Genomic DNA, 15,984 nt, shown 5'->3' on the forward strand with positions numbered 1-15,984 from the left:
CATTTTATTAGTTCCTTGACTAACTGGTAATTGTTTTCTTCCCAGACTAAATGATTCTGATGCCAAGACAGGTAATATATAATAATATTCATGTGTACTGTATGACTACAAAGCATTGTGCTTTTGGAATACTGTATAGGGGATTGTACTCAGAGGAATTGAAAACAAAAATAGTTAAAAGTATAAACGAAATTTGGACGTACTTGTTTTAGAGTGTTAAAGTCATTATCCAGCATCGTGTCCTGTGTAGTTGATGAGTGTTCCTGTATAGTGTTTTATAAGTGTTAAAGCTAAAGAAGATCCTAAAAATATAATGGATATCTGTATAACAAAACCTAAATACTGTAAGTTGCTGAAAGTCAATTCTTAGTGTGTTCTCTGACTGCCTCATTACAGTATGGAATACTCTAACAAGTCATGTGATAAATAGGGCTTATATCTTATAGGGGATGTATGTCTTAGCTTTTACATATTTTTGGACTCAAGGCACAATGGGTCACCATTCCGCATCCCGCCCACTTCCTTGTGAAATGGGCCGAACAGCGGACACAATGAACAATGGCTTCATTTTCAGAGAAACGTAGAATTGCACCTCCCAAATCCACTGTGAAATAAAACAATAACTTTTGCACTTCCACCAGTGCCCAATCCACCAGTAGATGTGTTTTATGCTGCTCATTGAACTAATTTTGCACAAATATTTTCTCTTTGAGAATTAATTTTTTCTCCAGCTTCAAGGGATGGCAATGGGGTCTGATATGGCCCCATTATATGGCAACTTGTTTATGTTTTGTTATGAAACCCTGCACATCATGACAGATCAATAAAAATCTATTTTTGGAAGGTCAAAGAAGACCAATCAATAGTTATAAATGGATATAATCCACATCATGAGTCATGCACTTCTATGTTTATACATTATTACGTTTGACTAATTAATGATCTGGTTTTTTTGTGTGGGCTGGTTGCTGAGGATTGGCTGCTTGCTTTTATCAATGGGATGAATCGCATTGAGAGTAAGATCAGATTCATATGCATATCCAGTCCCCATGCTTAATGTCAAGGTTTACAAAAAAACAATGACCCAACTTTGGGAAAAGTATGCTAGAATACTCACAGTATGCTCTGGATGCTTTCAGTTTGGGGAAGATGTAGCAAGCCTTGGAGAGAGATGAAATGGAGAAGCTGCCAAAAGTAACCAATCATTTTATAACTGTCATTTAGCTACACAGTCTTTGAAATGTCAGAAGCTTATTGGTTGCTATAGAAAACGTCTCCAATTTATTTCTCTCAAAGGTTTGATACATCTTTCCTAAAGAGTAAAAGCACCCTGAGCATGCTGTGAGTAATCATCTGAATAATTGTGTATGTAGAGTGTGAGTCACGCTACGATGTATGCAATGCCATTATTTTCGCAGTTGAGCGATTATAGGTAAACTGCACATGCATTTAAGATGCATGTATAAAAGTACATTACTGTTATCATTGTCAGGGAGTTTTTATTTGTGGAGTGATTGTAGGAAGTAACAGGGAGTGATTGTAGGAAGTAACAGGGAGTGGCAGCAAAGAATGCAAGAGTGTTGCAACCATTTCCAGGGCATGTCACTTCCTGCGTCTGCTATCGCATAAGCAGTGAAAACAGCTCTGGTGTCTCTGTTTCTGCGGCCATTCAGGGCAGCTATAGGGATACTAAGAATGGTGTTAATGGAATTATCTGTGACCAATGCTACGTTTTGTACGGAGAAGCTTAGATTTGCATAGGTGCTAGGTGGGTGTCTCAGTAAAAATCCTGGCATCTGCAACATTTGTACATTTTTGCACAGAGGCTGTGTACAGAGGCACAGGCCCATAATCCATTTCAAGTTTGAACTACTAGTACTTTTAGACCAACTCTTAATTAATTCCAATGTTTTATTCTACCTTTGTTAAAGCTTGTTTACGGTAGTTATAAAGTCAGAGTACAGTATATCGAAACAAGCAAAATAGGGTACAGCGACAAAACTCACAATGCAGTTAATACCATCCCAACACAAATACTATCAACTCATGTGAACATAAAATATAAATAAAAGTGATTTTTCTTTAAGCGCTGTGTGACTCTTTTTCATCCCTTATGATGATTTTTTTTAACAGTAAATGAGACAGAAAAAACATAAATGCACACAAAATGTAAGCCTGCAGGGCACCAAAAACAGCGCACCCTCATGTTCAATCTGAGCTGGATCTGTAGACAACTACCTGTATGCTGCACAAAGTGAGAGAGCTGACACTCCATTTGTATTACCCTCACTCAGGGCTATTTTTCAGGAGAAATTGGTTCAGGAACTGTGGGTGGAGCTACAGGGGTTGGAGCTATAGAAAAACGATTATATATTATATATATATATATATATATACTGTATATATATATATATATATATATAGATATTATATATAAAGTATAATATATACATATATATAGTATTTAGAAAAGAAGGCACTCAAAAGGGCCTTTGAAATGAAACTTATCTTATGGAAAATACATTTTGGCCCAGGATATTACGTCATAGTTAATGAGAGGTTCAGGAACTGAGTTCCTGCTTGTTCCTGCTGTAAAATATCACTGTCCTTACTCTTAAGGGGAGTTTCCTGTAATGAATGCTGTAGGTTTTTGGGTGTCACTTTTGGAATGCTAAATTATCGTGTAGCACAGTAAAAACAAATTTTATTCACACTTACAAATTTCACACTCACATTAAAATAAAACATTTCCAGCACATACTGTAATATATTGCTGTAGAATATATACTGTAGAATATACCACAATAATTAGTCCCACTGACCAGAATAAGGTAGATTGTAGGCACACGAAAAAAGTCTTTAAGCAAGGGCCCCGGTTATACCCCCTATTCCTCCTTGGTTCGCCAGCTATAAATCCAAAGATCCTGGGAGTATGTCTGGGCATCTCTAACTTGGCTGACGCATTTCGACTTGGACTTCTTTTTCAAAAGTAGCGTCGGCTCTTTCATTTTGAACAGTATGGGATGTAGTTAATAGACCGGCAGACGCGATGCCGCCTGTCTAAATCCCGATTATACATGCCCAACATGGGACTTAAGATAGGCATCAAGATACCGGCCCCCGCCATCCTGATAGTGAAGAGCCGCTAAGTATACTACTTAGCCCGGGGATGGGGCCCCCTGGGGGGGGACTTAGGGTTAGACACCCCCTTGGGAGTTTTAGGGTTAGGCACCACTAAGGGAGGGTTAGGGTTATGGGTGGGAGAAGTGAGGGTTAGAGTATTTACCAGCCAGCGTCGGGATGTCCTCCTGTCGGGCTGCTGTAGTTGGGATTTGAACCTGAGGCTAAACAGATGTCGGCACTTCAATCCCGTTCAGTATCTCATAATAAACATTAAAGTGAATTGGACATGAGGGTGTACTGTTTTTGGAACCATGCACAATATGTGTATATTTTAAATTTGTGCGTCGACCCTCCGGTTTTGGTTTTGGATCTGGATACATCTTCGTGTTTTCATTTTGATTTTGCAAAATCACCTTCCTGTGGTTTGGTTTTGGTTTTGGATCAGTATTTATTTATTTATTTATCTATTTTTAACTAAATAAACAGCTAAAATGAAGTTATTTTGACCTGTTAACATGCAATCCGAGCTTGGTTTTTAATTCCGAGTTCCGAACCATCGGAAGATCCGAACCAGGACTCTGTTCCCCAAAGTGATTCCGAACTCAGACTCAGTTCGAATCCGAACCCCTAAAGTCAGTTGTTGTTGGTTCTCTGAGAACCAATCCCGTACATCTCTAGTATATTTATGTTTTTTTTTCTATGTCCCATAAACTGTGAGAAAGCATCATGATGGAAGAAAGAGAACCACACAGCACATAAAGTAATATCATTTGTAAAGGTAGAGTATATGTCTCACTTAGGAAGATCTGCACAAAGGCTTGAATCAAACATGCAGGAAGAGGGAATAAAAAAGTACAGTTCAAAACCCAGTCTCTACCATCTCTAAGGACATAAGCCAAGTATTCAATCAGGAAATGTTGATTTATTTTTTTATTTTACAACCATCATTGCATGTCAGTGAGCTGTGGACTTTGCTTGGTACATGTAATTCTCTGCTGATGACAGAATTAGAAGCAGAGAAAATACATTCTGTATATAAGGCCTTTTACAAAGGGCTGTGCCATAATAAATACACTGTAACTGTCTATGTACAATAATTTTTTTCTAACATTGTAAATTTTTAGGTATTTGTTGTATGTACTAACCTATGTTGTGTTTACTACTAATTATGATTGTTTATATAAAATACTCTATATATATATACATATATCATATACAGTACCTATCTATTGCATATGCGAGACTGGGCATCTCAAGAACACAGCTGCTCCCGACCACAAACAGGGTCCAATAGAGCGTTGCTACAAATATCGCCGTCCGGGACTCGCTGGCAGTTGGGATACCCTATTTGAATTTTGGACTGTCACACACTTAGTACACAGTCACTGCAGAGGGATTTTCCGAGCTCCTTGTATAAGCCATCTATATTTGCAGTAAGCAAGTTTTTGCAAACAGTGCATGTACTGAAGCAAATTTATGCATTTTTGTAGATCGCACATACAGTAACCCAGATGCATCTGCCATTCTGTGAAATTGGACGGCAACATTGCGAGCGCATGGAGCCACCTTGACTTGGCGATTCATGGGCGTGTATATAAAGTTTTATGCGATTTTGAGTCATGCATACGGTGAGGGGAAATTTGTTTCTGATGGACCTCCTGAATCCAGCATGGGGCTGGTGCAAGCACCGATACTAAGGGTGACATTTGCGGTTGCCATTGTGAATACAGTGTGCAGCGCGGGTTTCTGCTTGCACTCGTGAGAAAGACCTGGAAATGGTAGAGGGTCCGGAGAGGCAAAATCTTTTTGAAAGCTGTATTGCTTTCAAATAGCGATTGAGTGTAACTCTTCACATTCACAGTATTCCACTTGAAATTAGTTTAAATTCCCTGTTGAAGCATTGAAGAGTATACTGCATACCAGTGGTAGCCAACCCTGGTCCTCAAGAGCTACCAACGGTGCATGTTTTGCAGGTCTCCTCACAGAATCACTAGTGATATAATTAGCTCCACCTGTGGATCTTTTCAAATGTGTTAGTTAGTATTGAATACACCTGTGCACCTGCTAGGTGGTCTGGAAAACGTGAACTGTTGGTAGCTCATGAGGACTGAGGTTGGCTACCCCTGCTGTATACTGTAAATTGTCCAGCACAGAGGTAGGCCATGTGTGCTACTCCAGCTTCTGTGGAACATCTCAGCAAAGCCCTGCCACAGTTTGCCCAACTCTGAGGGCCTGATTCACTAAGGATCACTACTGCAATCGCAGCTACGAAAACGCATATAGACGCCCCCTACCACTATCTCACATGCGTAAGACCTCGCAGACCTGCGCATACATCGGTAACATCGAGTAACATCGGCCACTCACGCACAAAAGAGTAGCGCTGACCTGTATCAGAAATCACAACTCTCATCGCACGCAGTGAGTACACCAGCTGTGTATGCCGACGCAGTGGCTAATTTGTGCACACCCAAGTAAAAGCGTTCAAACGGTCTGGCACGCCTGCGTTTCTCCGACCACTCCCACATCCCCACCCCCAAATGCTGATGTCCTGTTACTCGCTCTGCAATGGCTTTCTTTCTGCGTGAGTGATTGCAGAGCGATTGCAATGCTATCTCATGCACAGGAACTGCGATGCATTCTCATGTGCAGTACGCACCATCGACCGATCTGCGTGTGCGGTTGCAGTTGCGATCCGTAATGAATCAGGTCATAAATTAGGTCTGTATAATTTCCATATCTGGAGCATTACACCTGTGAACCAATCCAATACTTGTCATAGGTATAGTCCTAATCGCAGCTTAAATCTTTGCCATAGTGCTCCATCCATTGTTGAAGGATCAAAATAATGTCAGAATAGCTTGGGATGAATAAATCGTGGATTCTGAAGTCTGTGTTTATATGACCTCTACAATGTGTGATTATATTTCTGATCTCCTGGATGCTCCTCAGTGATTTCTGCTTAGTCCGTGTTGTCTACATTCATGTTTCTGATCACAGATATTTATTCTACAGGGACTAAGCATGCATCTGTCAGATTCAACACAGAGAATGGAGGTAAGGTTATTGATATGGAGAACTGACTATACCGATTATATATATATATATACATACAGCGGGTAAAATAAGTATTGAACACATCAACATTTTTCTCAGAAAATATATTTGTATTGGGGCTATTGTAATTAAATTTTCACCAGATGTCAGTAACAACCCATGCAATCCACACATGTAAAGAAATCACACCATAGATGTCCATGAATTAAGTTATGTGTATTAATGTGAAATGACACAGGGAAATAGTATTGAACACATGAAGAAAGGGAGGTGCAAAAAGGCTTGGAGAGCCAAGACACCAGCTGAAATCTATCAGTAATTGGAGAGCAATCCTGCCCCTTGTCAGTGTAAATTAATATAAGCTGGTTCAGTCCCAACTGATGGCCTATAAAAAGGTGTCTCATTACCAAGGTGTCACACAAGATACATCTCATGATGGGTAAAAGCAAAGAGCTCTCTCAAGACCTTCACAACCTTATTGTTGCAAAACATACTGATGGCATTGGTTACAGAAACTTCTGAATGTTCCAGTGAGCACTGTTGGGGCCATTTCACCTTAAAGGGGCCACAACCAGGTTCTCATAGCAAGATATCTGACAGAGGAGTGAAAATAATAATCAGAAGAGTTGTCCAAGAGCCAAGGACCAGTTGTGGAGAGCTTCAGAAAGACATGGAATTAGCAGGTACAATTGTTTCAAAGAAAACAATAATGCACTCAACTGCCATGGCCTGTATGCCTGTTCACCACGCAAGACTCCATTGCTGAAGAAAAACCATGTTGAAGCTCGTTTAAAGTTTGCTGCACAACATTTGGACAAGCCTGTGAAATACTGGGAGAACATAGTCTGGTCAGATGAGACTAAAATTTAATTGAATTAGATGCCATAATACACACCATGTTTGGAGGAGAAATGGCACTACACATTACCCCAAAAACACCACACCAACAGTGAAGTTTGGAGGTGGGAACATCATGGTGTGGGGCTGTTTTTCAGTATACGGTACAGGCATACTTCATTTGATTGAAGGAAAGATGAATGGAAAAATGTACCAAGACATTCTTGATAAAAATCTGCTGCCATCTACCAGGATGCTGTAGATGAAATGAGGGTGGACATTTCAGCAAGACAATGATCCCAAACACACAGCCAAGGACACTCTCATTGGTTTCAGATAAAGAGAATAAAGCTGATAGAATGGCCCAGCCAATCACCTGGCTTGAATACAATTGAAATTCTATGGAAAGAACTAAAGATCAGAGTTGATAGAAGAGGCCCACGGAACCTCCAAGATTTGAAGAGTGTTTGTGTGGAAGAATGGGACAAAATCACACCTGAGCAATGCATGCGACTAGTTTCTCCATACTGGAGGCGTCTTGAAGCTGTCATTACCAACAAAGGCTTTTGTACAAAGTATTAAATACATTTCAGTAAGCGTGTTCAATACTTTTTCCCTGTGTCACTTCACATTATTACACATAACTTAATTTATGGACATCTATGGTTTGATTTCTTTGCATGTGTGGATTGCATGGGTTGTTGCTGACATTTGGTGACAGTTTCATTACAATAGTCCCATTACAAATATATTTACTGAGAAAAACATGTTGATGTGTTCATACTTATTTTACTCGCTGCGTGTGTGTATATATATATGTATATATATATGTATATATATATATATATATATATATATATATATGTGTATATATACATGCATACATACATAAAAATAAATTAGAAGGCACAGGTTGTGATCATTTAACTGGATTCCAAGGCTTCTCTACAGTTCTAACATTGTGGTTTATATTCTTTTAGTCTCTATATATTCATATATTCCCATTATCCTAACTGACACAAAGGAAAGAAAAAACACTCAAACACTCTTGTCATTGTACTGTATGCTCTCTGCTACTGTATGTCTCATGCTGGAACTGTCCAATAATTATTGTCCATAGCAATTACTCAGCTGGTGGGCAGCAGGGGGAAAGGAGGAAGGACGAGAAGGAGAGACAGTGGGGATGAAGGGGAAGAGAAAGAATTAGAGGAGTGAAAAGCACAGGAGGAGACTAAAACTACAGAATAAACAAATGTGCTACTTAAGTGAACATTAATATGTCTTAAAAGGGAGCCGTAAGATAAAATAGTTAAGATAATAAGCACAATGTCTTAAACAAATATACGATAACCTCTTGCCTCTCTCTCCCACATTTGATACATTTCTCCGTACAATACACAATACAGATATGGTTTAATGCACTGATCGTATCACATCATCCAACCAGGACATTTAGTCTTAATAATAAACCGAAACGTTTGTAGATAATCTCTATTGTGTGCAATACAGAAATCAGCACACACTTCATAATGAAAAACTCCCATCATGTGCTACCACTTAGTTCACGACTTTTCCACACCGATCAGTAGATTATATCTTGTACTATGTAGTTGTAGGTAAAGGACGTGATTCAGAGGTGCACGCGATGTCCATGCCGTACGCTAACGGCTTCTGTTTTCAGTCTGGGAGCCCCAGAACGAATTTGGATGCAGAGTCAATTCCATTCGGCATTTCTGGGTGGTGACAGGAGGTGGCTAGCCAGACACGGGCTTGTCTCCATCAACGACGGCATCTTTTGCCGCAGTTGCACTGGTTGCTGCGACCATGTTCAGACGGAAATTTTGCGCCTCCATAGGGCTGGTTCAATGTTCGATGGTGCAAATGATGTGCCGCCGATGGTGTGTCTTATTGCAGACAATGGTGGAATAGCACCGCAGCCGGTGAGTGAATCGCATTGGCTGTGGTAATAGTATGAATATGCTGTTGCGCTGTGGCAAAAGACTCAGTTATGGCTGCGGTTACGTGCACCACTGAATCAGGCCCAAAGGCATAGGTCACATTCTGTTGCATGGAATTAAATGTAAATACTAAAGAGTGAAAAGATGGTTATACGAATGGGAATGGCGGTCGAAATCCAGACGCCGGCATCTTGACAGGGTTAGGATACCGACATCAGTCGGTAGGTAACCTAAACCTCCACCTCTCTGTACCCTAACCCTAATGCTCCCTCCCCGGTGCCTGTACCTAACCTCCCTCTAGTGCCTAAACCTTACCTCCCCCTCCCCCTCCCTTCACCCTAAACCTAACCCTCCCCCCTTAGTGCCTAACCCTAACCCTCTGCTTGATGCCTAACCCCTAACCCTCCCCCTAAATCAACTACTTACCTTCAGGATACCGGCAGTTGAGTTCCGACGCCGGTATTCTGACTAGTGTTGGGATTCTGGTGTCAGCATTCTGACTGCCGGAACCCCTGTGGTCGGGATATTGACCACATACCATATGAACACTTCTACCCATATTCCTTTGGACAACTAAAGTCACCAGGACTCACAAAGTTATTTATGCACAACTTGTATCCTTGTACAGAGATTAACAAATTACAATTGTTTTATTGTACTGTATACCAGGTACAGCAGAAGCTTCACTGGCAAACAACTTCCAAGATGATGTAAGTATCATTACATTGCTACACACAAAAATAGATGTTAAAATATGTAGCTTTCTATAAGACGCATTATTATAATTTCATGATATAAATAGAGTCACCTACGTCCTCTCTTCCAGGCTCTTGAGTCTGCATAGTAAACATTCTGGTGGCTTCCTTCATATCTACGCAGGGGTGTATTAATGCCTGAGGGGGCCGGTGTACACCACAACCGTGCACCCATCATAAATGTGCCTATGCCTCTACCTCATGAACACTTGTAAGGCAGAGGAAATGTGACATCAGGAGGAAGCTGGAAAGAAGGGAGCATAGTATAGTGAAGGTGGTGGCCAAGGGTGGTTTATGGGTGGAGTGATCCCGTATGCAATCTCCGTGTGGTCCTCCCCCTCTTACTGGTGCATATGCAGTGTAGACTTTGGCACCAAACAAGAGCCGGTCTCTGGGAAAACGGAACTGGCACCGAAGTTTAGAACTTTGATGGATGCTTGTATTCTCTATAAATACAGCCATATATAGATATATGGATAATGGGCGTATTTTCCTTTATACATATATCTATGTATGGCTAGATTGCTTTTCTTTTAACAACATACTTTGGGGTCTATTTACTAAGCAGTGTTAGGAGACAAAGTGATAAGGAAGTGATAAGGTGCCAGCCAATCAGCTCCCAACTGTCCTTTTTCAAACACAGCCTGTGAGGTGACAGTTAGGAGCTGATTGGCTGGCACCTTATCACTTTTCACTCTGTCTCCTAACACTGCTTAGTAAATAGACCCCTTTTCATGGTGCTATTCAGAGTGTAGCAAATGTGCTGACTCTTAACTTATTCTCTCACGCATTCAAACACATCTGTACAGTATGTGTGTTTTGTAGTCCTGTAATGACATGACACATGCAGATCCCATAGTGATTGCCCTATTGTCGAGAACTTTAGATTAAATAGATTTGCAATGGTTATTGACTCTGTTATGTACAAATTCAGAGCTCACAACCATTATTGCAAAGTTATGTGCAAAACATGTGTAACGGTGACTTGTATCTGTCCTCTGCTGACACTTGTTTTTAATCTCATTTCAGGGTGAAGTTAAGTATGCACGAATTAATTTTGGCAACAATCCCTCTATCCAAACGACAAACCAAATACCAGAGGAAACATTATACAGTGATGTGAAAAAGTCAAACCAAAAATAACTGGACGGAAGACCAGGGAACTGAAGTGATAACCAACACACGTGTGTTCAAGGGCATTAACCATTGCATGTCAATGACTGGGCATTAATACTTCTAAAATAATCTGATATCTGTGTACAGAGGAAGAATACCAATTAAATCATGTCACGTGTTCTGCTCATGTCTCATTCCAAGGATGTTTTGTCCCAATTTAATAGTTTATTGACTATACCTATAGTTTTCTGTAGGGCAAGAGAGCTGACCTGTCATAGAAAACCCACCTCCTTTATTAATAGTTTATACTTTCATAGTGATCATTAGATGTCATTACAAAACCTACCCGCATACAGTAGCTTACTTATGCCAGCAAAGAGGGTACTGGCAATGCTTTTTCTAAGAGCTATGACAATTTTTAATCAGAGGTTATTTAGTTTACAATTCTAATAACAGAAAAATAAGTGAGTTGTAGATTTAAGAAATGTAAACCATAATTGCAAAAAAAAAAATGACCTAATGATTTGCACTAAATGGTCAGATATACTGTAATTTATCTTCTAGCGATAGTTTTCAATCTTGAGTTGATGTTTACAGATGACACAGATGGCACTGTACAACGTTTTGATTACAGTTGGGGTGAGATCTTTATCTTATGCAGATATAAACACTGGACCTCATTCAGAGTCGATCTCTTGCAGCAAGCAATCGCTCTGAATGAGGGCGGGCGCTTACTTTTTTAAGTGCCGCCTCCTGGTCGATCACTAGGCTGTGGGTTACCACCCACAGCTCTTGTGATCGACCAGGGTGATGGTCGCAATGGTCAAGACTATCGCGACCATTGGGGTCTGCGGTTGACGAGACCCTAAGGTTGGGTCTCGTCAACCGCAAGCCCCAGGGAGCTTCCTGCTCTGATCGAGCAGGAAGCTCCCCACTGACATCATTGCTGATGCCAGTGGGGCCGCCCCCAAATGGCAAGCGTTCTGTCGGGAACGCCTCCGTGTGGCCTGCCACGCCCCCTGCCCACCTCCCAAATGGGGCGAGCTGTTACTCACCATCGGCAACTCGCCCCCTTTGGTGCGAGACCCATAGCGATGGAGCGGCCGTCGCTAGACGGGTCTCGCGCATGCGCACTTCGGAGCCGGCTCCGACGTGCGCAAGCCCAGTGAGGAAACATCGACCCAGTTGCGAGCGCTCAGCGCTTGCGACCGGGTCTGAATGACCCCCACTGTGCTTTAGGCATTCAAACCCAAAATCAGACATAGGACTTTTCACGTTTTTTCGTTTCACATATTTATGCACTCTGACGAAAAGACCACAAGTTGCCAAACTAGCCAGTCCCTTCCCCTATCTGTCCTCAGGTTGTACAAACAGCAATCATAGAAAATGTAATTATACACATCTATTTACTAAAGTTTGTTTAGTGCAAATCTGGTGTAACCTTGGATGACATATGTGCAGCGTATTGACTTACTTAAATGACTATGCAAAAATTCTAAAATGTCAAGGATGAAAAATACAATGCAAATCAAAGTGACAAATATGAGAACTGGAAAAGGACAGTGAAAGTAATCTCATGAAACTACGGTACATAAAGGTGGAAGGTCAGAGATGGTACAAAGTGTCAATAAATGGAACATTTGTAATAGATAAATTATCGATGTCTAGACTGGCCACATAATGCAAAAGTATCAGAATATTATAAAAATGTATTTATTGTATTTGTACTTCATCGTCTGAAAAATCCAAATACTGCACTTAAAACTATATTGAATTAAACGAGTTCTAGTCAATATATAGTAAAAGACAGTAAAAAGGTCAACAGTGTTTAGATAGACAACAGATGTTAAACAGACAAAAGGTTGACACAGAAAAGATCAACATGGATGTAGGCCGACAGGGACAAAAGGTTGACAGGGTCAAAAGGTCGACAAAAATTATTGACACATTTCTTGCGAACTACTGTAGCAATTGTGATGGAAATGCGTTTGCAGAGGCTTTGCAGACCCCAAGCACAGTGATTGACAGGAAGAGCCATTTATGGGTGGTGATGGGGGGGTGGTAGGGCGAACGCATGCGTGCCAGTGAGTTGGGACGGCGTTGCCGGGGCGTGCATAAATTATCCACTGCAATACCATACGCAGTCTGAGGCCTCATAGTGTGACCTGAAGTTAGCAATTCCGGAGTGAGGTCTGACCTGCTTTAACTGTGCGTATGGGTCCGATGTTACAGATTATTTCACTATGTTGCCCAAGTATACGGATGTGTGTAAGGGGAAGTGGGCGTCCTTATGGTAAGCTGTGATCGCAATGCGATTGCAAACATTTGCATTTCACCACTAATAATAGCAACTGCGGTGCGTGCGTTCTAGCAGAATAGCGATCCTTGCTGAATCAGGCCCTTTGTCTATTTAATTCCTGTCTATCTTGTATACCAAACGCAAACTAAATGTCTTATCCAATTTTATCATGAATGCCTATTAACACTCAAACAACTATGTTAATTACATTTATCTCCCAATAAATTATTAAAAGTACAAGTGAACGTTATATGATTTGAATCCAAGGTATAAAGTTTAAATAATAAATATAAAAGAGAGAGACTTTGATCATTAGTCATTAGCAACTAGATAGTTTAATAAACTGTATTATATATGTATTTGTATGCAGCTACAGCTTGGATATTTCATTCCCCTGCACTAATTACATATTGCACTAAAGTCTGTGTACTTACCCCTTGTACTATAATTCACTATGCAAACAAGATGGGAGATGTGGGATATGTCTAATTAGGTCTTAGATTTCACAATTTGTTACTAAAGCCATCTTTTGTAACATGGAGCTAAACTGAGAAAAGCATTAGTATTCAGGTTGTCAAAGGTTTATATGGTTTACTCATTTCAGGATACGATGGGGCTTATGTAATAGGGTGCAAGTTGGCGCCACTGAAGGAATTCATGAGAGTGTTCGTGTATTTTTAAAGTGGCAATCATTTTAAAAGCAAAACCAAGCTGGTTTTACCTTTAAAATGATTGCCGTTTTAAAAAATCATTTGAAATTGGAAGACTCAGCAGGATTTTTGTTGTCAATTGTAATGATATCTTGATAAGAAAACAATGGTGCAGCGACACCAATCTTGTAAAGTTTGACTAAGAATTCTGAACTCTGCTCATTAACTTTGGAAATTGTAAAGTTTTTTTAATTAGGCTTCAGTTTAGCATGTCTTCCGTAGATGAAACTCCACATTTGTTACTTGAAGTAATTTAGATTACTGCGTTTTAATACAATTTATTACTAGAGCTACTTCTTATAAATGTAAGGGATTAAAAGTGCCTTAAAAAATATATTTTTGGATGTAATTAGTTCAATAATGCCTAAACATGTGCTGTAATATACTCATTTTTATTATATTTAAACAGATGTAAATTATTTCACGTTTTCAATAAAAATACTTTTATCTCATTCCTTTACTAAATGTTGAGTGAGCTTTTGTTATTCTAGTAAGATGTGCTGCCGTACATACATATATCTTTTGTCATATATCACGATATAAAGCCACAGTGTACGAAACGCGTTGGGGCAACACCTACAGAGTACGGCTAATTTGATCTCCAAGCCCTGAAGGCAAAAGGCAAAGGGTTCCATTCATGTACATATTGCGGTATGAATTGCTACTTTTTACTATATATCGCATCGGTTTTATGCGATATATAGCTGAGTTAAGTAGCAATTCATCAGGGGCAGAAGTATGGGAGACAATGGAGGCGCCTTCCGCCGGGCGCCAGCACTGAGGGGGCACCTCCTCCATCACCCACAATATATTCACCCCATTTAGGGCTGTAAATATGGCGGATAGGGGGGCACTAAATGATAACTTGCCTCCGGGTGTCTGGGATGAACTTACACCACTGATACTTACCTTTCTGGTGAAGCGATGCGAAATCCAGGGCACCGACTATCCAGTCTTCAGCTGCAGTCCAGGCGTGAATACAAGTATTCTCCTGCACATGCGCCAGCAGTACAAGCAGAACAGGGATGGGGGAGGAGGAGTGTGAGCAAGCTAGGGGCAGCGGGGAGTCATATGGGCAAAAGACACCAGCCGATCGGGGGAGGGGGACTGACATGGCAAGTGACCTTTCTGCACTGTGGGGGGGGGGCAGAGTGGCCGGCCATGGGGGCAGCAGTCTGAAGGGACCCGGCTTATGCCTGGTCTCTTTAGCTATAGTTTATACAAGACAGCGTGGCGGCGGGGTTGAGGGGATAGCGAGCAGGCAGTGGAAGCACCAGCCAGTCAGCTGAGTGATGTGACCCAGCATATGCACATGCCGGATCACTTCACTATACTCTGGAACGACCCTGTAACACACAGGGAGCAGGGGAGTTTTCTCCCTCCCATTTAATCCCTGAGCACCGCAGATTGGTCGGTGTCAGAGAAGGGGGCGGGGAGAAGGTGGGGAGACAGCTGTCTTCCCTGCTCTTCTCCCCTCAGGATTCAGATTACGCTATCCTGAGATGGAGAAAAAAAATGTAGAAGCGAAACGGAAAGCTGAGCTTTCTGTTCTTCTATGAATCGCTCTCCCTATACTAGTGTATGGGGAAGCATTCCTGACACAGAGCTGGGGCACCGCTGGAGAAATGTGAGATTTCTCAATGATAGCCACGTATGTGAATAGGAGGATGCAGTGAAAAGCCCTGTTATCACGGATAAAGGGCTTTTCACTGCTTCATGAATAAAACCGAAAGTGTGTGGCGCACATGGACCCCCAGATCATACTGTACAATGTTACAGTGCCCCCAGTTCATATTATGCCATATTATAGTGGCCCAAATTTCATGTTATGCCAAATTACAGGCAAGTATACTATGTAGGGATGTGCGCCGGACCATTTTTGCTGGATTTGGATTTGGCTCTGATTCTTCGTCCGGCTTTGGATTTGCCAAACCACTGTGACTGGTTGTAGATTTGGATTTGGATATTTTACAAAAATGTACAAAAAAAAGCTAAAATCACATAATTTGGGCTTTTTTTGTTCCTAGAGTATTATTAACCTCAATAACATTAATTTCCAGTCATTTACAGTCAATTTAGAGTAGACCACCTCACAGCTCACAACTTTTTTTAAACTTGTATTCATTTTA

General features: G+C 40.9%; 1 protein-coding gene across 2 annotated transcripts in view; it reads left to right on the top strand.

The window, feature by feature from the left end:
- Positions 1-11,571, top strand: part of LOC148507792 (cell adhesion molecule CEACAM1-like) — an 89,514-nt gene extending 77,943 nt beyond the window's left edge. The window contains exons 11-14 of one of the 2 annotated variants that reach the window (XM_088445604.1): positions 46-71; positions 6,139-6,180; positions 9,645-9,685; positions 10,760-11,571. In XM_088445604.1, coding sequence (XP_088301730.1) covers positions 46-71; positions 6,139-6,180; positions 9,645-9,685; positions 10,760-10,873 — 223 coding nt within the window. In that variant the 3' untranslated portion in view covers positions 10,874-11,571. Of the gene's footprint in view, positions 1-45; positions 72-6,138; positions 6,181-9,644; positions 9,686-10,759 lie in introns of those variants that run through there. The other variant, XM_088445605.1, reaches the window with a different exon arrangement.
- The last annotated feature ends 4,413 nt before the right edge of the window (positions 11,572-15,984 follow it).

This window comes from Taudactylus pleione, unplaced genomic scaffold (assembly GCF_031769625.1).
Source record: "Taudactylus pleione unplaced genomic scaffold, aTauple2 ptg000384l, whole genome shotgun sequence".
Classification (NCBI taxonomy): Eukaryota; Metazoa; Chordata; class Amphibia; order Anura; family Myobatrachidae; genus Taudactylus; species Taudactylus pleione.